Source organism: Sparus aurata, chromosome 19, assembly GCF_900880675.1.
Source record: "Sparus aurata chromosome 19, fSpaAur1.1, whole genome shotgun sequence".
Lineage (NCBI taxonomy): Eukaryota > Metazoa > Chordata > Actinopteri > Spariformes > Sparidae > Sparus > Sparus aurata.
Genome location: NC_044205.1, coordinates 14,360,807 through 14,387,983, shown reverse-complemented (window position 1 = coordinate 14,387,983; position 27,177 = coordinate 14,360,807). Strand labels below are relative to the sequence as shown.

Here is a 27,177-nt window from a genome sequence, read left to right as displayed (position 1 = left end):
ATGGGTGTAGACTACTCAAGAATCTTGTTTGTACCTGTACCTTGTTTGAGAATAGATACATTTTGGAAAGATTGCTGGAAATATGTAGAACTAAAACAGAGGTCTATATGTGAGAGGAAGCTCTTGAAGACACTCTGCTGATATCAGAGGGGGAATTTAAAACCAAGTGCTAAGAAAAGTTCGACTCCCTTCCCTAACCATAACTGTTAGCTGCCAACACCGCAAACATTTGCATTCTCAGTGGAATCAACCTTGCATGAATTTTCAACATGCATAATAAGACACAGTTAAGTACAGATGCTTAATTTGCTTCCGTCAAATGAAGCTGCGGTTTACATAAGTTGCATATATTGAAGACATATATACCACAATGAGCTTTTTGTATCCTTGAATATTGTGTGAAAATCTAATCAGACACCCGACTGAGGACCCCTGTGGTCTGAGCCCACTCTAAGCCTTATGGCCAGCTGTGTTCTTAATGAGTTGTCACGGACCAAACTGCCACCAGAACGAGGGAAACCTGGACCTTCTGTCAGGGGGGTTGCATAATGTGTCTGCTTCGTGGTGGGTGTCCACTCTCGATGTTTGTGTGTGCATACGTGTATGTTTCTGGAAGTCTACACACCTGAGTGACCATGTTTGTGTGTCTGTGCTTCTTTAAACATGTCTGTAGGCTTTTTTGCGTTGTGACTGTGCGTGTGCCTTCCAGCCTGTTTATGAACCTGCTTTATGTGTGTGTGTGCTTTTTGATCAGCTACTGTGTGCTGTATATTTACTCAGCACACCTGTGAGATGGCCTTCTGAATGGTAATGAGAGGGACTTTATACATGAGAGTCCTATGCAGATTAGCCAGTGATAACAAGATGCCTAATTAATCACATGCATATTTAGAAGGCTGGAAGTAATGATTTCCCGTTGGGGTTGGGAGGAAGGACCAGAATATGAAACAAAAAATTAGGAATATATATTTTGTTTTCGTATTTATGAGTGCTGCGTGTATTAGTGTTCATATAGCAACAGTGCATCATGTAAAACCATCTTTTATTAATTTGTGCAGTTGTTTTTACTGTTTAAATCTGTGTCTGCGCAGGGTTCTCAGTGCAGCGTCCTCAGGGGCCCAAATCAGCTCTGTGCTCTGGCATCACTCTCGTGTGACACTGAGACTCTTCAGAAGTTCATTGAAATGATCCCCCACACTTGGGTTGAAAGCCGGTCTGTGATGAAAAATATATGATCTTTCTATAAAGAAGGAGTTTTGGGCTGTCAGCCATTAAAGCCTTGCTGGCCCAAAGGAGACTTTTTGCTCGCATCCAGAGCTTGTTTCAACTTTTGCTTTAAAGAATAAAATTGTGTAATGATTCATACTGTTTTGATCCAGAGCATACATTTGAGATGAGTAGCCGGTTATTGAGTAAACTTTATTTTTTTCTGGTTGTCGTACTCCAGGGGAATGTGCAGGATGAGCTGAAACACCCTTGGCCCAAGTTAATTATATCACATGTTCATTTTTTTATGGTAGTTGATCAATAATGTAGATTGTTGTGAAATTAGATGAGGAGCAGTGCATATATGTGGAGCTTGCTATAAGAAGATACCGTTTGTCTTTCTGAGTTTTTGTCAAAGAGTTTCTAACATTTCTATTTTCTCTTGAACTGTGTAAAAAAAATGGTATAGCTTGGTTTTTAAGACATAAAAGGCTCGATAAAATGATAAAAGATCCTGGTATTGATGCTTAATGTGATTACATATTGAGATATTTAAAATTATATGATTGAAAATTCAAATTAATGTACATCACATTGAATCAAATAGTTATGACCAAAGTCCAACAACACATTTTACATTCACCAACCCATTATCACCCCCAAACTGTGTAATAGTCCCGCTGGTCCACAGTGTCGCTTTTGGTTTTGTCTTCATGTGAAAACAATCCATTCTCATTCCAAATGAACCTAGACATGAATATGCAACATCTGGTAACACTTTCAAAATGAAGGCACTGAAGCTAATCTTGTTGGAATTGCACCGTCATACACATGTGTACTTATTTTGACAGTATCCTCCAGTGAAACACCAGAGACTGGGCTGTAGATTTGCATATTCTGGTCCATATGATCTCATATGGCAAAAAATCTCAATGAAATTATCTCAGTATTATTTATGATAATGCAAAGAAATTGTGAACTACAGTATCTCTATTTTAGAATTTTACTCAGTGAACTATACCTTACTTAGAAAAATCTTGTATTATATTAACATCAGAAGTTTAACTGTGGACATCTCAAGACCTCAAGAAATTACATGGCTACATTCCAGTTGGTAAAATTAGCTGTTTTCGTTTTGTTTAAATGACCCTTTGAGAAATGAGGGCCTGGCAGATACACCAGAGCGTGAGCTATACTGGAACCTTGGAGCACAGGGGTCGGTGGCCCATGGTAGATGTAGAAACGAGCTACTGCTGGCAGCACAGTCAACTTTTGAAGGTCGTGGAAGGAGCAATCTGCTCAGAAAACTTCTGCAGGCACTCTGAAAATAATGGCATAGAAAAATAGTGGCAGGAAAGTAAGTAAGTTGATGGTTTCCTTTTTTGAAGCTTTCCAGGGCAAACCACAACACCCTGACCAGCTTTATTTTCTTTCTTTTTGTATAAATTCTATATCTCACGAAGGATTCATCAGATGAGCATAAATGCTTATGCACACTTAAAACGTGATTCTATACACAGATTTTTGATACACACTTGTACTGTGGCCTCCCGGGAGCTAAAAATGTACTTGAATAAACAATTCATTTCGAACTTGTGAATTTCATCATTGTCAAGTTGAATATATAAAACTGTTGTGATACTGCATTTGAGTCACCCAGCACCTGCTGTAGAGGTTGAGCCTCCAGCCTGTTGGGCAGTGATAGAGAAAAGAAATTGGAAGGTAAGGCAGCGTGCAACGTGGAAGCAGTGGAGAAGGCTGCTGGATGGCCGTGGCTCAAGAGAGTCTTTGTTGAGACTGCTGTCTAATGAAAGGACTGCACTGCGGTAATGATACTAAAGGAGGGGAGTGTACTACTAAATAATGAAGTGACTGCAGTGTAGTATAGGTAACAGTGTAGGAGGGAAATGTACTATGTTCCTTATGTGCTAATAGCCATGCAGGAGAGCAGTGTAGGCTGTCTTTTGTGTCATTAATGTAATGTGCTAATGAGACTGCTGGCTGGAGAAATTAAATGGACTCCCGCGAATCGGCATGAATCTGGCATATGTAACACTTCTCTCACTCACATACTAAGCTGCAATTATTCACACTGCGCTTTTTTGCTTTGTTCTTCCCTTTACCTTCTAATTTGCTCACATTCTCCTCCTCTCTCCCACTGCTATCTCTTCGTTCTCATTATTAAATACTGTGACAGCTGAGCTACTTATCACCTTCTGTATGTGACATTAATTCTCAATCATCAGTTGTAAAATCCCCCTCGGAAATTGTCAGTAAATACTGTCTTTGTGTGTGCAAATCTAGTATATTATCATTTTATTGCTTGTGTCTACGTGTCCATGCATGACTGAACTTGCATTCATGCATATGTGCTTATTTTAAGATGGGTTGTGGGATTTGGAAAGTAGCTCAGGGCGATTTCCCTTAATGATATCATTTCCCATGAATGATTTTTAAAAGTCATTTTAATATGTCACATTGCACACACGGTTGTACAACCCACCCTTCCACTTAAATGTGATAAGTAGACAGAGTTGTCTCCAGAAAATCTCTACTTTTGTGTCATCTAGCCCTGGGTAGGCAGAAACACACACCTGAAAACACGAGTTCAGAAGCAGCCCATGTAAAACTACATGGAAATACTGGATGCATATATAATACACGATCATATAATTTCTTCTAAGGAGGTGTCTGTATATTATTTGCATTCAATGCATGAGAAGAATTGAGTTGGCCAAGCTGACATAATTTAGAATTAGGTAACCATGCAGATTAAAGGTGCTATTTGTAAGAAAAGTTGATCTTTGAGTGCCATTCCTAACTCGTCAAATAATGGCACTGACGCTTGGCATTGCAGCTGACCCGTCCTACAATCCCAGAGTATCATTACTTGACGAGTGTGAGACTCAAAATGAGACTCAAAAATCAACTTGTCTTACAAATGGCACCTTAAATTCCTCTGAGCTGTTTTGGATATAAACAAGTCTGATCAGGAAAGAATACAGTTTGAATACAGTATGTCTTACTATGTATCTATCCATCTAATATGATAAGACCAACAGACTTTTCAGATGTTTATTCTCAAATATAGGCCTGTGAAATTAATATCAATAAAACTCAATACTTCCTGCAAATGTCTCACAATAAAAACCTGCGATGAGAGGGGTTGGTATCGTGGTTCTGGCTGAAGTTGATTGAAATGAACCACAACTACTTGAGGTTTTACTGTATGTATATTAACTGTATATACATATAGTGATTAATGTTTATACCACCTCCATCCTGTTTAAAAATATTGTAGCAAGAGATTTCTTTAACATGCAAGGTGCCAAATCTAATTCTGACACTCCAACAAAAGTGCAAATACATTCACTAGAGCTCGGTGATTCATGATGTGATCAAGGACGTTGCATCACCAAAATTTGTTCAAACATGTGGCAACAAGCAAAATGGTTGGATTAGTTGAATTGTGAAGAGGGAGAAAGGGAGAGGTCAACGGGGTGGCAGTGACTGAGCTGGTAAAAAAGAAATTCAAAGAGGGCAAAGATTAATTTTGGGAAAGAACTGAGAGCTGGATGAAAAACAATTGTGATGAGGTGAGATGAGAAGGAGAGGAAGAGACATGGCAGGCGTCTCGTTTATTTGATCATTAAGGATGCTGACGCACAGCAGGAAATGGAAGATTATGGAAAGTGTATGGAAGTGCATGGGAGCTTTTAGCAGCAGCTTGTGGGCATGTGTGCACACATACAGACACCTACATACAAGCACAGCTGTAATGTAGTCCATTTCTAATAAGTTACTCTTTTCTCCATTAGTACAAGAAGTTCTTGTTCCCTGATTCCCGCATATGATTGTCCTCTTTGGGCTCACTTGTATTGTTCAAATTATTTGATATCAGATTAAAAGAAAACCTCATAGACAATGTTTTTTTTGAAGATGGGTGAGATTTTACAGCAGACACCATTCCATATGCTTGCCAGTACATTGGCCAAGAACCTTCATTCAGTATATTTATTGCTTCTAGTTTCACTTGTCCCCAACCTCCTTCTATTTACTATTTACCCGCTCACTGTTGAGACTTTTATTAATCCTATATTTCAGACAGAAGCAGTGCATTTATTTTCATTTCACTAAAAGGGTAAATTCATCCTATGCAAACTGAATAAACAGCTGTGCTCTTGCCCAGGGTTTAAGCTGGTGTGGCACTGCTTAGCTTTGACAGGACTAAGTGATCAGAGGATTTCTCAAGTAACAAAAAGATTAGTTTGTGGTTATTACGGGTGTACTGTATCCTAAATAAAGTAGCTTTCTTCCAGCCCCCTTCCAGATTCTTATAGTGTCTCAGATATTTCAAAAGGATTATATTATACGAGTATAACTTATTGTATTGAAGTAACAGTTTGACAGTTTGGGAAGTGCACTTAATTGCTCTCTTGCTGAGAGTTAGATGAGATGATTCGCGTCCACCTTCTCTCAAATGAGACAATTAAGACAAATGAGATGATTACTTGTGATTAAGAGTGGTTTTTATCCTTGGCGCTGCTCCTCCTGTCCTGGTCCCAGCAGTGTCTTGTTGCATCTGCCTGAGAGTAGGACCTGCTTCAGGGTTTATATCCTAGGCCCTTATCCAGTGATGTATACCTTGAGCTTTGGAGTGAGACACTCACCACTCAATTGGCTGCTTCTTTTTTTTGAACAGGAAATCATAGTTCAGACTGAACTAACTTAGAGTGCAGGCTCAACAGTAGTTACACTCGACCTCTCTCCTGGTGAGCCTGCTCAGTGGGTTGGCCCTCTGACCTTGTTTCGTTCTTATTGATTCAACTGTCCCACCTGTTAAAGGTAGAAGAAGAAGGAAAAACAAGAAAATAGTTTAGACGAATACGAAATAATTCTTCTCAATTGTCACTTATGACCCATTAGAAGTGTGTGACTATGCCTGTATCTACCCCGCGCTCTGCCTGTGATTTATTAATTTCTGTACCTAACATAGAGAATGACAACCAAGGCATCTGTATTTGATGACTTGGAGCCTGAAGCTTAACAGTCAATTGTGTTTCTACAGTAACAGTTACTGTACCTGGTGTTTACAAACCGCAACCAACTAATTCTACATTGTATACCTTAAGGCAAACAGTGATTTAATTTGGTAATTTAACAGTTTTCATAGGGACCATAGTCTCACTATTATACTCCAGCAATCTTTTAAATAATTTGTCTTTTTAATTCTACATAACTACACTTTAAAAGTATTCCTCTCTCTCTCTCTCTCTCTCTCTCTCTCTCTCTCTCTCTCTCTCTCTCTCTCTCTCTCTCTCTCTCTCTCTCTCTTCATTTTACGTGTCCTGATTTGCTGCTCTATTGTAGTCTTGTACATTTGCTCCATTAGTCTCTAGTTTTGTTTGCTCAAATTGTCCTTATTCTAAATGTCATGCCGCACAGCTGTTCCTTTGGACAAATTAATACAGCAACCATCTGTGGAGGCTTTCCTGATGTTTGTTTTTAGCTCAACTTGCTTGTTCACATGCAAAGGATTCAGCCCAAAGATTTATAGCTGTAATTCAAATGCTTCAAGAATGGGTTTACAGTTTAACATTACACATTTCAACGCAGGCTTTAAATGTACCACACCCTGCGTGAGTTTTATTTGCTGCAGAGAGATCTGACTTTGTTCAACTTATGTACACACATCAGAGCTAAGTTCTCTGGAGAGGTTGAAACAGTGTCAAAACCTTTGAAAGATGAAGCTTTTAAGGTCTTTGGCACTCACCAACAGGCTGTTTTTAATGGTGTTAGTGGTATATGCAAAGGTGGAAGTGCAGTCCTTCACTGCTTTAGTCTGGAGATGGTAGACAGTATTGGTTGTGAGCACGATTTTGTATCTCATTAGATACGGTCTTTATTTAGTACCAAAATAAATTGCAAGGTCCTGCAAAATGTTTTATTTTCTTACAAGCTTAAAATATTTGTAGCAGAAGCAATGGGAGACTCGAACAAAGGCAGTTCTTTCTTTTACGAGAGCCCAACTGATATTAGCCTATCCCATGATTGGGTGATTTATAACCATTAAATGTATTGATTCAGTGCTCAGAAGGTAATTTTAGACAATAAAGTTTGTTGTTAAGCTGTAAAATATCCTGCCTTTAGTCATGTACACATATGGATGCACAGTATGGAATTGTGTGTGGGTTGATACAGATAATTAAATTATGACCTGCTTCTTATGTCCGTACCAATATGATGAACAATAATTTCATTTTTTTTTGTATTAAAAAGAAAAGTTCCCAACATGTAGTTTATGCACACCAGAAGAAAAGAAAGGCTAGGAGCAAGAATGTATAATTTGATATTCCATTGTTTTTATAAATTTTGCTGTGTTAAAATTCATAGACTTTGCCGCCTCTCTTATCCTTTCCTCAACATGTTTTTAAATGTCAAATGTGTTGTCTTCCTCTGAAACTGTAAAAATTAAATGTCTTAACCGGCAACATGTTTGACTCTCAACAGGCTGCACTCCTTTTTCTTCATCCCTTTTCCCTTCCTTCTTTATGTTTATTGGTAAGTTGTGAAATCTACTTATCTGCAGACAGCCACCTACTGTGTCCAACTTTGAAAATACCAACTTAAACTAGTCATATTTTTGGTTCCATCTATTTACTAGAATCTCACTGATAAGTGGCAGATAATTAAAAATGTCCCATTTTGTGTCGATAATGTATGCACTGCTATGTACATATCTTTGTTTTGATTCCCACATTCAAGGGATCATTGCAAAAATACTTGTTTGTACAGATATGTTGTGTATATGAGAAGACCAATATATCAATATCGGCATTTCTTTACTCTCTAATATTGGTATTGGCAGTGACCCAAACACTCCAGTGTCGGTCGGGCTCTATCCTCTACTGTAGAAGCTCACTGGGTTACTGATACCAATGAATATGCAAAAATAAGGGCGAGTTCTTTGCACTCATGATTAGTCATGCCTGGACACATAAACCCACACCAAGCTCTTGTTGGCTCGGCCCTGATTCTTGATTGGTGTTGCCTGCAGTAACACTTTAAGACCCCTGCCAATTTTATTTGCATTAAGTAGCCCTAAACTCTGCTTTTCCCTGCTCATTTTCTTTGCTGTCGTGCTTTCCATTGCCCTTGCTCTACCCTGCAGAAAATGAGTGGCAGTGAACCGCCCACAGCAAATAACCGCTGTAACACTAATCTGACATAAAGGGACACCATTGAGTCTCCAAAGCCATGAAAAGAGAAGAGGAGCTACCCACTGGAAACCACGGGCATGCTCTGTTCCAGCACAGCAACCTTCACATCAAGCTGGGCCTATGTGTGAATCTTAAACCACATTCGTGCATCCGATTTTTAGGAAGTTGAAGTTCGCTTTACCCTCTGGATTTATTTACACTGATTATAATGTTTTACAGTGCTGGGCATTAAATCTTGCAGAGCTGGAGATATATTCAGCTCAGCAAGCCTAATACATACATTGATATTGCATTTTAGATGAAATGAAGTGGAGCACTGTAGATGAGAGTTTTCATCCATGTTATAACATGTTGTGTTTGGATACCAGGAAAACAACTGTATCAGACTCATGAAGCCAAGGTTAAGATTCCTTTCATCAATCCCTGCTACGCATACATGCATTGTTTTTCCCTTGAGGCATCTGGAGAACCGGACACAAGCATCCATAGGTTGCACAGAGCACGCAGCAAATTTCCTCATTTACCCCTTGCAGATAATTAGGCGTCTTATCCTTATGCCAAACACACATTAAAGATGAAGTGTAATGAGCAGCTCATTATTTTTTATATATTTAACCCACTAAGGCCAACTATTATTTATAATTCAACAGATTTAACTGCCTTATAATGTTGTCTTAAACCACCCGACATGAAGCTATAATTATATAGACTCTTTGAAGGTTTGAAGATTCAATCTTTTCACATGAATACAAACTGAGCCTCCATGCTGAGATCAGATTTTGGGGAAAGAGTGGGCAAATGATGGAGAGGAAGGGGTTCCCATGTAGGTTTAATAAGCATGTATAACACTTCGGCTCAAAGAAATATTGATAAATGTTTAGTCTGCATGTGTTTGAAGGCAGTTTCCAATGACTGAAATAATGCACTCCAGAACAAACTGCGTCATACCACTTTTAGTGTTTTATTCACGAAGGGGATTGGAGGGGGTCTATTGTGAGGAAATGTACTCATGAATTCATACAGCAGGACACAGTCATAAACATGTGGTCAAGTGCCCAGTGTGATGATGTTCCTGTACATGGAAGGGAAGCTGGTGTCAGTAGGTGAAAAGGGAATCATATCTGATGCATGTGCAGGGGCCATATTTTTATGGAACTGTTCAATTTGAATAGAGATATTTATAGGAAATAAAAAGTATTATATTGCTTTTACATAATGTGGGATGGTTTGCAACACTTACAACCTGCTGTGTCACATGGATACATTTTATATACTTTATTACTTTTATAACTTTGTAACTTTTTATTGGTCAGTTGAACTTTTAAAAATCTCCAATATTGTACAAGCTAGAACCTGTTAGACGGTTATGTCTTAGTTTCTTTTCCTTTCCTTTGCTTTTATGGATATTGCCTTTGCATAGTTATTGCAGGGCATTTAGATACTGACATGGAGGCCTTTTGGCAGATAAAACATTCCTTTACAGTCATTGAAAGGGTTTGTAAAACCCAGATATTTTCATTTTCATAAGAATTCAAGTTAAACAGACACTTGCATTGTAAATGGAAGTTATGAAAAAGACTGGATATCTTTGAGAAGATGAATGAATGTTTTAAATCAAACATATTGTACTCAGTTTAAACGGCTGACACATTCAATTTGTTTCCTCTGGCATCAGGCGATGTCTTAGAGGACAGCTGTCTTGCATAGCTTTTATGGCCTGTGTATGTTCAGCGCAAATTTTATATGAGAAGTCAGGGCAATCTTAGGATGTCTGACAGTCCATCAATACTACTGCTGTCTCCTCTGACTAAATCAACCCATACTATAAGCAGATTCTCAAGGTTGAGCATGTCCTGAATCCAATTTCTTAAGCATTTTTGAACGTGTATGATATTCAAATTAAGTTTGTGACCTGTTCTTGGAGCTCAGCCTTTGTCTTGAGTAGAGGCCAGAGGCCACTGCTGACATATAACATATCATCACCCCTGATGAAATAAACGAACAATCTGAACTCTCACACACAGAATCATCCCTCCAGTGGCTTTGAAATCCAATGTGGGGGCTCAGTCCGAACTATGGCAGCTGCAGTTTTAATGACCAACACGTGCCTCAGTCTTTATGCTTTGTGTCTAAACAGCCCTTTGTCACTACGCTTCTCATTGGCTGCCATTTATTATCTTCCAGAGGTAGACGGGGGTCGAGTGCTATTGTCTGCGGATGAAACTCCTTCCGGCATGAATTTTGAAGATTTTTAATTCACCACAAAACTTTATTCTAACGAGTAGAAAGCAAACCTGTTATGGATGATTATAGTTATGAAGGTCAGTGAGACAATAGGTCTTCATTCGTGACTGACAGGACTGCTATCTTGTGTGTGTGTGTAAGTGCGCGTGTGTGTTATGTGCTGGCATGAAGAAAACCTCCTTAGTCATTTCATTGTGACTCAGCCCTCTCCCATCTGACAGCTTAATATTAAAAAGCCTTCATCCTGCAGCAACACAGTCTGAGTTATGGCTTCTGGCACGGTGTGTGTGTGATTGTGTCTGTTAAAACCTGCTTGGTCATGATGTTTTCGGCTTAGCGTGGATCATAATGAACAACAAATTTGAATAGCTGTCATCCACAAACCATCTCTTGCCCGCAAAGTGTGTGTGTGGGCGGGTGGGTGGTTATGAATGTATCTTCTCGTTTGAATGCTTGTGTTTTGTATTAGTGGGTGCTGATGTGTGCGTGTGCATTGGTTTCATTGTGCCCTTGTTTGTGGCGTATGGGTATGCAGCTAGATATAAGTGTGTGTGTGTGTGTGTGTGTGTGTGTGTGTGTGTGTGTGTGTGTGTGTGTGTGTGTGTGTGTGTGTGTGTGTGTGTTATACATGTGACAAAAAGCGAGAGAAACTTCTGTGGACGAAGAACAATGGCTGTCAGCTCACTGATGACAGAACGGCTGAGGAGGTTTTCCTCTGTAAGGTTTCCATTCAGCTTGATATGCAAATGAGCTGCTAGTACTCCACAGCACCGATTTCCAGCCCTGTTCCTTATAACTTCAGTATCATCAGTCTCATGCATCCACACATTACCCATTGAGAATCAGACACTCATACACACATAAAAGACCCAAATGAACATGCAGACTTGGGCATTAAATCAATATAAAATCTACATCAGGACAGAAAATTTGCTATTTTATTTTATTTTTGCAATATCTAGAAATATCTCTCAACATTCTTTGATATTCATTACTTTTTTGGCTTATTTTGGATTTTAAAACCCAGGCCCAAAGTTCTGTTTTAATTCCCAGGGCACCAACTGGGTGGCACATAATGAATGAACCAGAGTTTGATTTGCATGTGACAATGGCAATGCTCAAGGGGGGTGAAAAAAAAGCATAAATAAAAGAGAAGAGCAGCGTAGTGTTTTATATCTGTTGGCTTAGAGAGGATTCATCCCATCATATTGTTAAATTAAAGAAGATAAAGACGGTCAGTGTTTTGTACATGGTAATACACGAGCCCATCTTACAAAAGTGTCACGTTGTAGCCGAGCAACTGCAGCAGCTCCAGTCCACACTGGTTCAGGTGGAGTATTAAGTGTAGGTCCTCCACCTTTTTGGTAGAACTAACCCTTAGAACCCAATATATAATTACTTTTTTTTAATTGGTGAAAAGGTGTGACAAAAAAGCAAAACAGACGGGTAAATTGGATACATAAACACAGTAGATGCCTGATCAAAATGGAGAAAAACAGATGCAGAAACATCCGCTTGTGTAACATAAAAATGCGGTCTACAATATAAAGGTGCTATTCAAAAAATTTAAATATATTGATTGGCTCATGTAAAATATAAATATTTCAGTCAAAAGTTGGGTTTGATCTGAAAATCTTTAGTATTACGACTTGAAGGCTGAATGAAGTGATTTTCTAACTTTATTAGTGTCTTTGTCCAGTTCAATTAACAGTGAATCCAGCTGTTTTGGCATCATATTTACATTATCAGTTATATAGTAGCTTTTTAGTGACTTTGGCTCTTTTAGTAGATGTTCTTGAGCTTTTGATCACATCACGTGATCTTCTCCAGTAGATGGAGTTTGTTTAGTTGTCGGTGCTAGATGAAAATTGAATACACTGAAAGAGTCGCCATCGTTTAAGCCAACTTCCTGTCCATTTTACGGTTAGAAGATGTTCTGTATCATATCTGATCACGATATGAAATTACATGAACCATCATTAAAGATTTTATCACTGTGATCCACTCCTAAAACAATGTGACACAAGCAAACAGAATGTCCATTGAAGTTCAAGACACACACACACACACACACACACACACACACACACACACACTTCCATCTGTAGATCCATGTATCCACACACATTTTCTTTAACTCTCATTTTCTTTCTCCAGCCAAACCAACCAACTACCACACTTACTGCACACGTAATTGCACTCTCACAGCGTAAAATGTCATCAGAATGGTAAAAGACCTTCAAATGACCCACCAGATGGGGTTTCTATACTCATTCTCCCATTGCTGCACAAAGACACAGGGAGATGCATAACATTTCAAGGCGCCAGTGCCTGTGAACACACACATCCACCCTTAAACTAGTGCAACATAAGACTCACAGACACACACGTACAAATCCAACACAGGTGCAGAGTTTGATAAAAAACAAACACGTGAACACAGATGGATTTCGGCTGTGAAGTCTCTCAGAGAACCGAAGCAATTGAGAAATCTTAATTAAAAGTAAACTTTGGGCAAGATTAGAAAGCTTGCCCTCACTGTTAATGAGAGCATGCTGTTTATGAAATGTAAGCCTTCACAAACACGTCTGCATGCAAATGAGATCCTGTTTAAGTCAGGACTTCACGACATGTTCCATATTTTTAGTAACACTCTGAACATGAGGAGACAGATGCGCAATATTTTCACAATTCAGACATGCAGTATGTGAAGCATGTAGCCTTATTAGCCAGTGCTCGTTGTTGGTCACGTATAAGATCTTTATAAGACCTTAAAGCACCTTTCGTGCTTCACAGGCACATTTCTGTAACTGGCCCTGATCTGTGACCTACATGTGAAGGCAGCGATGAAAATTGTTCATAGACGGCCTTCCCACTGGCCTCTTTGATTTAAGTGGAAAACATCCTTTGCAAAGACATAACTAATACATACTATATTGACTAAAGCAGCAGGGATTTTGCTTGTGTTGAGTTTTAAGTGAGGTTTTTTGCTGTGATGTCTGGTTTAAACTCTCCAAGAACATCAACAGCAGCCTTATTAGAAAAATACACAAGACACTCAGATTTACTTTCTGTAGCTGTGAAGCAGCGGGGTAAAAAACACATTGATATAAATGCAGAAACAATAAATCCACAAATATGTTGATGGGACTGCCTTTAAAGTTTTGCTTTAGGTACTGAGATAAAGCCCCGCAGCTGAAGCCTTTAGTAGTGTGTGTGCAGCATGAGATTTCTGTATTCAGGCTGCGTTCTAAATACTGGAAAGGATTGTTTTCAAAGGTGGGTAAAGAAATGTACTTTATCTTGTAGTCACACAAATAGAAGTGTCTGACAAACTTGGTTCAGTGAGGTCTTACCCAGTGTCCCTGCCAGAGGCGGACATCTTCACCGTAAGATCTCTCCTTTTCCTTCTGTTTCTCGTGTTGCAAACACGCACCCTGACCTTCTCCTTTTCTTTTCATATCTCGTTCCTTCTTTTGCTGCCTGTGTTTTTCTGCCAATACCTTCGCCTTGTGTTTTTGTCTTGTTCAATTCAGGGATTTCGTCTAAAGAAATTAATCTATTCCTCTTTTATCTCTCTGTTTTGCTTTTTCTTTCACATCCCTTTCTACACGTGTTCTCTCTCAATCTCTCCCTCAGCTACACATTTCTACATAATGACGCTGCCACTCTCTGCCCTTCATACCCGCCCTTCCCTCTCCGAACTCTTCTTTCTTCCTTCTCATTTCCTCCCTCTCTCCTCTGCTCCCACTCACCAAGGTCCTAGAGAGGGGAAATGAAAAGTGTATGTATTCTGTAGCAGTGCAGTGTGGCAGTGGGAGGCAAAACTGCTGTTTTATGGTTTTATTTATGGATCTGTAGATTTTTGACGCTGTGCACATCACATACGGGGGGCAGAGGGGGAATGAAGAGCAGCCTGATCTGAACTGCTGCTAGTACCCCCAATGGAGCTGGACCAGCAAGGAGGCATGAGTTTGGACCAAATATGCATTAGCTACAATATTATGTGGAGACAGACACACACACAGCCATGCACATACACACACAGTATACTCAAGTATTCATGACAGGATATTAATTTTCACAAACACATCAACCCTATCAATTTATCTACTCCTCTCCTCCATTTAGAAAAACACATGAACAATGACATATCCTTGCAATCGCCCTCTAATATCAAAATGTATAATTTGCTCTCCTGTCTGTTTGTCTCTCGACTGACTGATACCACGTTCCCAGCGGAGCTGGGTTTTCTTATCTGAAGGTCAACTTACTCCGGAACAGTGTTTGTCACCTCACACTCTTAGACAAACCCAGCAGTGCCATCATAAACATTTAATGGAAGCGGCTATCATTGCACAGCAGATGGTGCTAACAGTGCTGGTGCAAGGCTTGGCTCATGTTGTGGCCAATAAATAGCCTTAAATATAAGGAGAGTGTCAGGTAGAGAAAGTGAAGGACACTGCTGTATATTGAAATAAAAGGCTGATACAATATGCTCTGTGCATGATATCTGAAACAAAACAACCATAGTTTTCAACTCATTGATAAAAATTGTGTTATTTTGCTGTAGTTCATTATCTCAACTCAAATTGGAAGTACTTGAACATTTTATATAATATTACCGGTGTTTTTTGTCCATGGAGTGTGATCATTTTCACATTCCGAAGCATTTGAATCAACTGTACAAACAAAACTCTAAGAGATGCTATTGTGGTTTTGGTTCAGATTGTTTCAACCAGGAAACTGAAAAATGTGTCCCCCCACAAAAAAAGACGTAGAAATCAGTAGCCTGGAACGCAGATGAATCTGCAAGGTAATATTTTGTTCGCATTTGCAGATACATCTGGCCATCTTCCCATTCAGACAGACTTTACTCCATCCTGGTTTGTGACCGGGAGTACTAGTACTCGCAGCTAGTACTCGCAGAGTTTAAGCAGAAGAGCATTTATTGACCACTAATTACCAAAAAATCGCTGCTCTGTCTGTATATATTCTCACACCCAAAATGCCCACCCAAAACTTACTGGAACTATCTGAGGTGTCCGTGAATCTTGTGACGATCAGCATTTTGAACCTCTGTAGTCACGACTTTCTCTACTCAAGGGCTCTGGGTGCAGTCTTCAGTTCCATGAAGGCTCACAAAACTCAGATCGAACTGTCAAACTAGGCAGTGCTGAGCAAAGATGGATCAAGTCACTGCATTGCCTATTTCTTGATTAAAATGTTTTCAGAAACACATTTTAGTGCACTGTTTAGCTGTAATTTGGGAGAGTTTGTGACCAGGTTACCTTTTCATACCTGCTCAGAGAGAGGTTCCAGACTAAAAAGAATTTGGGGAATTAGTTTGACCATGCCAGGCTAAGTAATGACGACTAGCTTGTCTACTGTTAAAGTTAGATATAACTTGGCCGGATGATATGAATTGTGTATTAACTGTAGTCTCGGCCTTATCCATCTGCAAACCACAGACGATTGTGTGCTTGTAATTCATTCATTTCGGGTTTATGAAAGATTAAGCGTATATTCCCCAAGATTGTTTAGTGGATTTAAGGTGAAACAGGCCTTTGATCAGAGCTGATCAGACAGTCTCGGATATTCTTCTCTTATTACTCTCCTGTCTTGCCTTAAACAAGCATAGATTCAGTACAGTCTGTTTATTTCAACGATCAGTTTCTTTCTGAGGGAGGCAATAGAACAGCCGAGTTTGTGCAAAAGGCAGTCATACATTCACCTCATTTTAGTAATTGGACAGCTCAGTATTGAACAAACATGATTTATAGAAAATGATTGTCTCTCTCGAACTGTGAAGCGTGATGAAATTTGATAGCACACTGGTCTGAAGGAGTGGAGGATCCACCATCTGAATGAATGAGTTCAATTTGCCTCCCGATGACAAGTCGTGTTAAAGGGGGACACGTGTTTGACGCTGAACACATTCAGATGTAATGGGAAAAAGAAAGTTATCTTTTCGTTCATGTTTGAGTACCTAGGATCACAGTGACTAGCTCAGTCTTATTTTAAAGGTGTGCTCTGTGACATTTTCCTGTAAATGAACAATTATCCTTCATTATAAGTGATTAGAGAAATAAGAAAAATGACACCTGTACAGGAAAGAGATGTGAAACAAAGGTTTATAGATCATTATAACCTTTGCAGGAGAAATAAACATATTTTTCTCAGCATAAATGAAAGCTGTAGATGGAGACCAGTTATCTTCACTGTGGCCCCATTTGTGATTACAGTGCACTTATATCACAAACATAATTTGACAGTAATGCTTCAGTGCTTAAAAAAGGCTTCCCGAAGCACCTTTAACATGTCATTGGAGAACCTATTTTGAGAAAAAAGGAGAGGCAAAAATAGAGCAGCCGCTATCCTCTCTCCCTTTCGAAAATGCCCCCTAACACCCATAATTCCCCTCTCTACCTGTCCACTGCACTGCGAGTTCTCTTCTCTCCTCGCCCACCCTCTCTCCTGGGTAATTTGTTGTGTAAATACGGTCTACTTACAGCTGACGGGCCCTTTCGGCTGTGGCGCTGGAAATGCAATTACAGGCAGCAAACATCTCCATTGTTATCACTGGAGGGTGCGACGCTCATTTCGGTCCCCTCTGCAACGGGGGCCGTTATTGATCGGTATCAGCTTTGAGGAGGGGATTACTAATGAAGCCATCTGAAAGCCTTTTGTGCTTGGTAAAGAGCCTGCGTGTGTGTGTGTGTGTGTGTGTGGGTGTGTGTGTGTGTGTGTGTGTGTGTGTGTCCACAAGTTTATATGTGTGTGTCCGCAAGTGTGTTCAAGTTTGTAAATGGATGTGTGAGAGAGGCAGACAGAGATAATGTGTCTTAGTAAATGTAAGTGCCACTATCCCCTCCTGTTGAGTGTGAAGCCTCCCAATGCTTCCTATTGTAGGGCTCTGCTGCCCCTGGTGATGGTTTTCTTGATTGCAGCAGCACTTATATTTTACCCATGAAAACATCCTCAATTTTGACAAGTTCCCCCTCTTTACGACTGTGACATAATCACAGTCGTAAAGAGTGCTGAGGAAGAAATCTTATGATACATTTAGCCTTGGCAGCCTGCTACAAAACCTAATATTTGTGGCACACAGTTGAAGTGATGCATTCAAAAAAGCTAGTAGCTATATGCTTTTGTCAGACGTCGGCCATTTCACAAGCAAAAACACTTTCTGGTTTAGGCTTCTCAGATTTAAAGATTTGCTGCTTTTCTTTGTCATTTATCGTGGTAAATGCATCTTTGGGTTTTTGAACTATTTGATTGGGCAAAAGCACTTTAAAGATGTCACTTTGGGCTCAGGGAAATTGTTATGGGCACTTCTGTAATTTTTTTACATGGTCAGCGGGCTAATTGATGACAGAAAAATAATGTTTAGCAACCCCAGTGTACAGACATAACCTTATTTTCTGACTGGAGCCCAGTTGCTTTGAAGCAGTGAGGACAGAGGAAAGTGCATATGAAAAAATCGGTCCAAACTTCGGCAGAAATCTGCATATTAATGTAGGGCGATGTTGCTCTAAGAAGACGCTGATTGAGAGAATTGGTTTTCATGTTCTTAAAAATTCACATTTTGAATGAGAATCCACACAAACATGTTTACTCTTACATTTGCCTTTGACCACTTTTTGATCCTCCCAAAGAGAGCTATAAAGTACGGATGAACAACATTTTTTTTTTTTCTTTTTCAACTGAGTCTGATCATTAACACTGTGTGCCCTGGCTGATACTGATAAGTAACTAATCATTTTTCCTTTTTATGTTTAATAAAAGAAGTTTATAAATTGTACTTTATTCACACCTGAGGAGAAGAAAAGCTAAGATGTAGTTTGGTACGCCACAGCTCTAATAAAATTTGTTGTGTTAAAAACTGGTAGACTTTTTCACGTTGGACACCTTGCAGAACAAGTACTGCGAATTGCAATCGATTTTTACTTCTTCTGAAACCGTTAACAGTTCATACTGGCAAGGACATGTTCTCTCTACTCTACACTGCATGACCCTACCCTGGTGCATACCACCACCCACTGTACTAGAGTGTGTGCATGCTGCGCTTGGCAAGTCAATGAAAGCAATTTGACTAATGTAAGTGGTTCTATTCATTGGCTAATAATACACATTCCCCAATATGGGGCCAATAATTTATAAAGCCCATGTATATTGTGCATCCATTCTGTAAACGTATACATGCCCGCTCACACACAGTACACCAAAATCTGCCTGAAGTTCCTTCTGTTTTTCCGGCTCTTCGGTAACCCTCGTGGCTCCGCTGGTGTGAACCCGGCAGAAACACATTACCCTGCAGAGTGAAAACTTCAGGCCAGCACTTTAACACAGCCGGACATTATTATCATAGCATAGTGACTGTGCTCACTCAATAATTAAGTACCCCAACTTCACATACAGCTTATTTTCTCCCTGTTCTGAGTCACACTGGTCTAACACCATGCTTGTGTGGCAGTCTTTGAAGCAGAATAGGTTTTTGTTTTTTTGTCCATGTTTGATGTGCGTGCAGGCGCCTCTGGACAAATGATTTGCTTCATTCTCTCCTGTCTTCCTTCCTTTGTGTTCAGTTTTGCCTTTGTATGAAAGTGATTGCCCCACAATTATTTTTAGCATACTCGTACAATACTTATTTTCTTAATGCCCTTCGTGTTTTGTCTCTTCTAAAACATTTTGAAACAATGCAATTATCAGTTGTTGGTTTGGGTTAATAGCGTGCAATATACTGTGTCGTGTTTGAGGCGCAGTGTTTACTTAGGACTGGTTGAATGATTAATTAGTTTCCCTATTCTTCACAGGAGAATAAAATCTGCACTACTTTTAGAATACTTCTCTACAGTGAAGTCGTTTTGCATTTTTAAGACCTTTGCTTCATTGGCCTGAGCGCAGAATATTGGATCTCATTTCATCAACATTTACATAGCCCACAAAAAAATTGACTAATCTATTTAACACTAATGATGTACCACATTTGCCTTGACACCCAATCTTCTGAAAATTGTCCTTTCAAATGTGCCTGGACTCGAGGTTTAATGATTACTTTAAACTTTTGTTCAACCAGTGCATTGGAGAACTGAGTCAAAGTTTGTATGAAGGAAACATGACATAGGAATTTTTCTTGCACATAGATTTTCACGTTTTATTTATACACGTTCTGTATATAGAAAATGTAAGCGTCCGATACACAGGTGCACACTGCGAAGATGTTGAATTCAGTATTTTTCATTAGCGAAAAAGCTGTCTGGTTGCATTATGTGATGCAACGTGGATCAAAAATGTGTCAGGTGCTCCTGGAAAATGCAAAAAAATTAAAAGGAATTCAAAACAAGAAGGCAGTGCAGGCCCTCTGGCAACCGCTACACCAACAAAATAATAATATTTCGTTTCATTATTTTCAATTTGTTTCACCTGTCATGTTATTATATGGGTCATACGATTGCCTCCCATTGGCTGTTGCTAACACAGGGTGGGTCCATACCAGTGTTTTTTTTGTTTTGTTTTTTGGTGCCCTGAGGGGGTACTACAAAGCAAAATTAGTGAGTTGGCGAGGTATGTTAAGCCTGAAGCCAGAGTTTTCAGTGTCACAAAGGTGGCCCTCATTTGACCTAGCTAGATCACCATGGTAACTGATGGTGCAGACATTACCTGGTCAGGACCAGGTTATGTTCAGAGGTGCCACTTAATTTCAGCTGAGAAGCGCCTTTAACTAATCAGTTCCTTTGGAAATAGCATGTCCTTACAATCAACAGTCAACAGCCATGCTTGCTTTCAGCTGAGGGAACACTTACTTATACATGCAAACTTGCTGAGCTGTAACGTTACATTAATGCCACCGAACGAGGCCACGCAATTGCAGAAGGCTACTGTACTGTATGTAAATCACATAACTATTAGTGCAGAAAATCTAAATATTGTTTTATTTTATTTAAAAGGTTGTTCTTGCTCTCACTGAACAACTGAATGGGTTTGCTGTGTTCCCATTTATCTAGGCTGACTACAAAAGAAGCCTTCTATAAAATAAAAGAATATTAAAGGTACTCTTTTATCAATCACTTGCATGTGACGTTTATTTGCATATGATGTTTGTTTTCTGTCCTGATTTACTGAAGTATGCTGGTAGGCTACATTACATCTAATAGAATGCGGATTAAAAAAAAACATTACAGTTACAGTTTATTGGTATTCGTCACAGATAATACTGAATCAATGAAGAGAATGTAACTTTGATTTGGCTGTCACTAAGTAAATACTGCATGTCCTTTATTAGATGACAGTGTCCAACTAAAATGTAATTCTTGGGTATAATCGTTAAATATTTCATATCAAGTTTACAGTTGAATGTGCAGCTGTCACGTTAGAAATAAACGGCAGGCATTAGGAGGACTAGGAGAGTAATGTTGTTATATTCTTAATCGGAAGTAGTTGTTTCCTTGCATCTTGTGCAGAAGGAAATGTCAAATGACTTACCAAACACAACTTTATGGGGACGTGAACAGAGCCTGAAGAAGACCGCCTGAGTAACCAAAGCAAGTTGATAACCACTGTCTTGGTATCTGTTATCTCTGACTGAGGCTTTAGGTTTTGTAGAGCCGGCTCCCACAAAGACCTAGTGATCAAAACATTTTGACTATTCATGACTGAGCCACTTTCATATAGTGTGTTTTTGTTTCTATATTTCTTTCCTCATTTATGACATTTTCTTATATTTGAAGTGCCTGGATTAGCTTTTTCTTCTTTTTTCTTCTGTAGTATTTTCATTATTATATTCTTCTGAAAGGATATGGTGCAAAACTAAAATCAAAGCATTTATTGTGCTAAATTGGAGACTTTTTCTGCTGTTTAATAACGTTGATTGTAGGGTCCAGATACAAGTACAGTTGTTTAATTTTGTTTCCTGACTAAATAGCATGTCAAACTTAACTGCACAGCGACCACAATAAATAACTACATGATAGTAGCTGCATGCTCTTCTCTGTGTCGTCTGACTGTGTAAAAATTACAAACTCCCTTCCAAAGTCATCCATCCGGTCACATTATATTTACAAGAGCAGATGGCAACGCTGTTCCAACAAATGAATGTAAGAGAGTTATTAATGGGGTGGAAATGATTGACAGCCCACCTGGTTACAGCTGTGGTTTGTGCCACTCAGAGCACTAATCCTCAAACTCACTTTCAAACACTGCTCATGGTCCACTGACACAGAGAAAGCAAACCAGATAATTACATCAAGATGGCTACAAAGGTTGAGTCAGTGCTCACAGCAGCCAGGGTTTAGATATAGAGACTAAAAAGAAGACAAATAAAGGGGAAAACTTCCAGCAGAATGTTTGACCTGACCGGTAGGCTTAGAAGTCATTCAGAAATGTTGTCCATGTTGTCCAAAACTTTTGCTGCAGATTTTAGGAAACTCGGTGACAAGATAATTGCGAATGAATAATAGAAAGCCCCAGGTGCAAATCTCCCGAGGTGAGTTTGCCCTTTCCACATTAGACACGATCCAACAGCTCCACTCTCAGGGCGTTTGTCAGCTCAGTTTATTGGGAGCAAATGTTGCGTGAATAAATGTAACTGTTAATGGAAAAAGTGACGCGCAAAGTCGTATTTCTGACATTTGGGCCTGTTGAAGCACGGTCGTCGGTTTTTGATATTTTCCTTAAAGAGTCAGTCATTATTGTGCATGACTAAATTCAGACCTTGCTGAGCGTCACAGCCATCAATTCGTGAGGTTGTTTTGAGGTATATCTTCACCAGTTTGTACTAATTTAAAGTCTGAAATTCTGATAAATTGATTTGCCACTCGTGCAGACTCCCACCGGTAGATTTTTATGTCCCCATTCACAACAGATACCACTGAACTTCCTTGTTTGACCACTTGATGTCAGTGTTGGCCAGGTGCCCTTTTAGGACGAAATGGTTTGGTTCAAAAAATCACTTTAGTGCTATTGAATGTGTAAAACAGAGTGCACAATTATGAGTGCAGATTAATAGGGCTTGAGAGTAGAAATGTCTGGGGCAAACTACAATATCAGTGATCATACTATGGTTGAAAACGTATCTAAAAGAAATCTGAACTCAATTATTTCCTCTCTTAAAAGGCTGTCTCCTTGAGGAGTTAATTCTCCCTCACTCCCCTCTTATCATTCTAAAGGATGCCAAACAAAAAGCCTCAAGTGACTTGTACACCTCAGTGGTCACCTTTCCTGTTAGTAGCAGCTGAAGGGTTTCCTTTGAGAGGATTTGTGAGCACTTCAATAACCTCAAAGTGGGGAGTACGCTCAGTGGCTTTAGCATAATAACCTTTGTGAATGTGTGTGGTTTTTGGCTGCGTCCCCTGTTTTGCCTAAGACTGTTTCGCTTGGTCTGGGAGGCAGAGTCACATGGACCGCCTCGCTTCATGTACACAGGGACACACACCGATGCGGTGCGAGGCCTCGACACATTCATTATTAATATTTAAACAGCACAAAGTATAGACGGCACTAGTCACGCTGAAAACTAATCATCTGCTTGTATTCATTGAATAATTGAACCAGACTATTTAAAGCAGCCATTACATGTAGTATCACTGAGTAGGCCCTCATTACTGCCACATTTAATTACATGTCTTGTTTCCTCTGTCCAGATAACGATGTCCTGCAGTTTGGGAAGCTAGTGAGCACGTCCAACACCTATGAACCGGTTGGCCCCGGAGAGCCAAGGAAGCCTGTAACTGTGACAACAGACCAACCTCTGCTCTGGTCCATGGGGATACATAATGATAAGGAATGACACAGAAGAAATCAGATGTCACTACTTTTGTAAAGCTTTGACCAAATGGTCTTATTTTTTAACACATGGCCAAAAATCTCACCGAAGTGTTTTAAGAGTTATGGAGAATTTGAATTTACGGCAGGAATCTTTGAAAATTCACAACTGACCAAATCAAATGATTACTATTTTTAGTTTTTTTTTTGTAGGTTTTCTTAGTGGCCATCCTTGCCAAGAATATATTTCTTTTTTTATCTGTTGTATTTTTAACAGTTGCTCAGGTTTGGATGTGCTTGCTCACTGTACAGGGTTAGATTTAAAGTGAGCCACATGGAAATGAATTTCCATTCCTGTATATGCACCTTGTATGCCCAGAATCCTTACTCCAAACCAATAACTGGTTGCTTTTTACTTATGACTTAAACGAGAGCTTGTTGCAGAGAATTACAGACTATACACATCCACCATACTGGCTGAACATATATGCCTGTCAGTGTGTGCAATAAGCTGCTTTACATCATAGCCTACAGTATGCGCTTTTGCTGTCAGTTCACCTATTCAGCTGCCATATTACAGTATCTTCTACAGTAAGTTCTATGAAGATGGGTGTTATGTGCCTTTTGATACTTGAGTTCATACAGTACTTTCGAAACTCAAGTGGTTAAAATGTTGCCATTTACATTCTACAGTCATAGCAAGGCTGCGTGAATAGATGGGACAAATCAATCTGGGTTTCCATTTGTTTTATTTACACAGAAATAGAAATGTTGTGCACAGAATGTAAAAATGTCATCCCTTCAGTCCCCAAATCACACCAGCCCATTAACGCTTGTCCTCTTGACCATCTCCTGTCCCCAGATGTTGTAGTTTGTTTTGCTTGAGAAGGATTTAACCACCCCTATAGGAAAAACAAAAGAGTGTTAGAGTGGAAAAATCCAAATGCTACATGTGAGACACAAATATCAATACTTGATAAATGACCAAGCAAACAAACTAATAACTGCTTTAGGAAATCTACTCGACCCTTGCCAAAAAAATACAATTGTGTACTATACTATTGTGTACATCAGTTACACATTTTTTTCCCCATTTTCTTTCAAAAACAGACAATCCAACTTCTGCACTTTGCGATACTGTATTCTCTGGCAATGATGAAAATGGATGACATGATTGATATTTGAATGTAACATCCTACTGTGCACAAAAATAAAAACCACGAGTGCTACAAGTCTGAGAGGTTTTTCCCCCCCCCCCCATCTTATGTATAATGATAAAACATGACATGAATGACAATTTCTATCATTGTATGAACACCTATTAAGAATTGTGGTAAAGGTAAATAACCTTTGGTCCATAATGCTATAGTATCATGTAAAATTAATCAGTCACTCATCAGTGATTTTTTTTTTTTTATACGGTTACTGTTTCTCATGTTAATTACAGGCTTGATAAAAGAGTTTGGCAATTGAATTTCTCCGCTTTCTGGTAATTTTCACTACTAAGTGGTAACACAGTCTAATGCTGAGAAAGAGCTTTAACATTTTGGTCAGTAAAACATTAATCCAAACACACAATTGAAGGCTCATTAAATAATGTCATTCTGGGGTCAAGGTTTTTGGGAAGCTATTTATAAAATAAAAAAAAGGTACTGCACAACTATAATTTCCCAGTCTGGGATCATTAAAGTAATTCTATCTACATTTACATCAGAATACAAAGAACGGGATTTATTTATATCAAGAGTAAATTAATGATTAAACATGTCATTAGGCACCAGAGATATAGTGAATTCCTGCATTTGACCGTTAAAGCAGTGAGTGGATAGAGACATTAAAGCAGTTGATCAAGAAAAAGAAGTACTGTAGGTGATAAACTCTGAGGAGTCGTCAGACTCGTCACTGATATCAGTGAGACACTGGGATAAAGATGGTACTTTCCTAGACAGAGCACTGCAACATCTAATCATCTAATCTCTTGGGCCACTTCTTCACTGTTCTTAATTTTTAGTCATTACTACTCTAAGAAATTTCTTTATTATTAACTGTAAAACGACTTTAAATACCACTCAGGCCATTTGCATGACACAGTTTACCATGTATACAAGTCATATGTAACCACTACTTACACAATGATGTTGTTGATGGGGATGTGGATCAGTTTGACGAAGAAACCGATGAAACCCATGATGGCAAACCCGATCGCTGTGGCCATGGCAATTTTCTGGAATTCTGAAGGAAGGCAAACACGAGTTTAAAAACAGGAACATCTAATAAGCTCATTTAAGAAAATCACTTATTTCAGGCCTCGGCAATCAGTCGCTGCTCAAGCACAATAACGACTGGGCCAAATGGTGTGAACCTACCTTTTCTGTCGGGTTTTGTGCACCTCTTTACGAGCCTGATGGAGTCTTTGACGAACTGCCGGCTAGGCTCAACAAACTGCATTACCTGGTCCATGGTGTTTAGGCTGCGGACGGAATAAACACATCAGTGGGTGAAGTTTGGACTGCTTCAGTGCTGACGTTGACTTCAGCAGCCTGAGCCTTTCACTACTCCCGAAGCTATAAAATCGTTACTATACCTTACATATTCTATGTTTGTATCAAATATCGTGATGTGTATTTAAAGGTGTGCGTCACTGTCAATAAAAACCTTGTTTTGGGGTTATTTGTGTTGGTAAACCCATCCTAGCTAGCTAGCTAGCTAGCTAACGCTATCGTAAGAAAAGCTGTGAAGTCGATGAAACCTTAGGTTAGCTGATAAATAGACTGAATTAAACATATGAAAGTCTAATAAACCTTACACCAGTTAATGGGTTGTACATATGTAACATTAATACAGCAGTGTTTAATAGAATGGCATGTCTTACCTGTTTCTGTCGTGTCAGAAGAGAGGACAGTCGGAGGAGTGAGTGAGGGCCACGTAGCTTTCACACAGCTTGTTAGTGAAGAAGAGCTGACGTAGACTTGAGATGCGCATGCGTATGATGCTCTTTCTCTATTTTATCTGAGCTTGAACTATTGCCCACAGCGCCACCTACAGGCAACGAGGTTAAAGAGAACATAGCACAGGTTAACCCCATTTCACTCACTTTCTTGATAATATCGGGCTTTATTATTTGTCCTTTTAGTCAGGCTGCAAGATAAGAAATCCCTCAAAACCAGAATTATTTTTAACACTTTAATGATGACTGACCTTTTTACATCTGTTTTATTCTCCCACATATTGTTATAGGCAAACACTTTCCTATTCAATGTGACTTTCTCAGTGTAATCTTTATAGTTTGATCATTGAAATTATATTATGTAATTTAATCCTACCTACAACTTGCAATAAGGGAGTGCCCCATGTTTTAAACGTATCTGAAACAATGGCTTAAAGATTATCAGAGCTGCGACCACTTTTAAATGGATATAATAATTAATGTGTTCTTTTCATCTCGTAATGTTACATTTATGTTAACTCCTGAGGGACTATGGATGTGAATTAGCATCCATAGTCCTGCATGTTAACATTGAGTGTTTTTTTTTATACTGATGTTCATTACCTTGCTCTGTCTCTATCAAATAATTAAATACAGTAAACCAAATATAAACAAAGTACATCATTTGGCACTATGTTTCCTTTTCTTGTAATAATAAATGAATACATGTTACTAAGAAGACATACTCCTGTTAATCCCCTTTTCAGGGAAATTCCACCCCACCCCGTTTGTTATTTCTTTTACATACACAGGAACATA

General features: G+C 39.2%; 2 protein-coding genes across 8 annotated transcripts in view; one reads left to right on the top strand and one right to left on the bottom strand.

Moving 5' to 3' along the window:
- Positions 1–24,664, top strand: part of tpk1 (thiamin pyrophosphokinase 1) — a 126,263-nt gene extending 101,599 nt beyond the window's left edge. For 5 of the 7 annotated variants that reach the window (XM_030397663.1, XM_030397665.1, XM_030397661.1 and 2 more), the window contains one exon: positions 23,312–24,664. In XM_030397663.1, the coding sequence (XP_030253523.1) occupies positions 23,312–23,457 (146 nt within the window). In that variant the 3' untranslated portion in view covers positions 23,458–24,664. Of the gene's footprint in view, positions 1–1,091; positions 1,366–23,311 lie in introns of those variants that run through there. The other 2 variants (XM_030397667.1, XM_030397666.1) reach the window with 1 other exon arrangement.
- sec61g (SEC61 translocon subunit gamma) lies at positions 24,165–26,451 on the bottom strand. The gene is made up of 4 exons (XM_030397668.1): positions 26,305–26,451; positions 25,799–25,902; positions 25,562–25,664; positions 24,165–24,334 (listed from the first exon to the last, which is right to left on the bottom strand). The coding sequence occupies exons 2-4, from the start codon at positions 25,890–25,892 to the stop codon at positions 24,325–24,327; spliced, it is 207 nt and encodes a 68-aa protein (XP_030253528.1). The 5' UTR covers positions 25,893–25,902; positions 26,305–26,451; the 3' UTR covers positions 24,165–24,324.
- Positions 26,452–27,177: the final 726 nt, after the last annotated feature.

Coding starts and splice junctions, on each gene's coding strand:
- sec61g (XM_030397668.1), bottom strand. CDS start 25,892: ATGGACCAGGTAATGCAGTTTGTTGAGCCTAGCCGGCAGTTCGTCAAA. Junction 25,665..25,798: donor CACAAAACCCGACAGAAAAG/GTAGGTTCACAC, acceptor GCCTTCCTTCAG/AATTCCAGAAAATTGCCATG.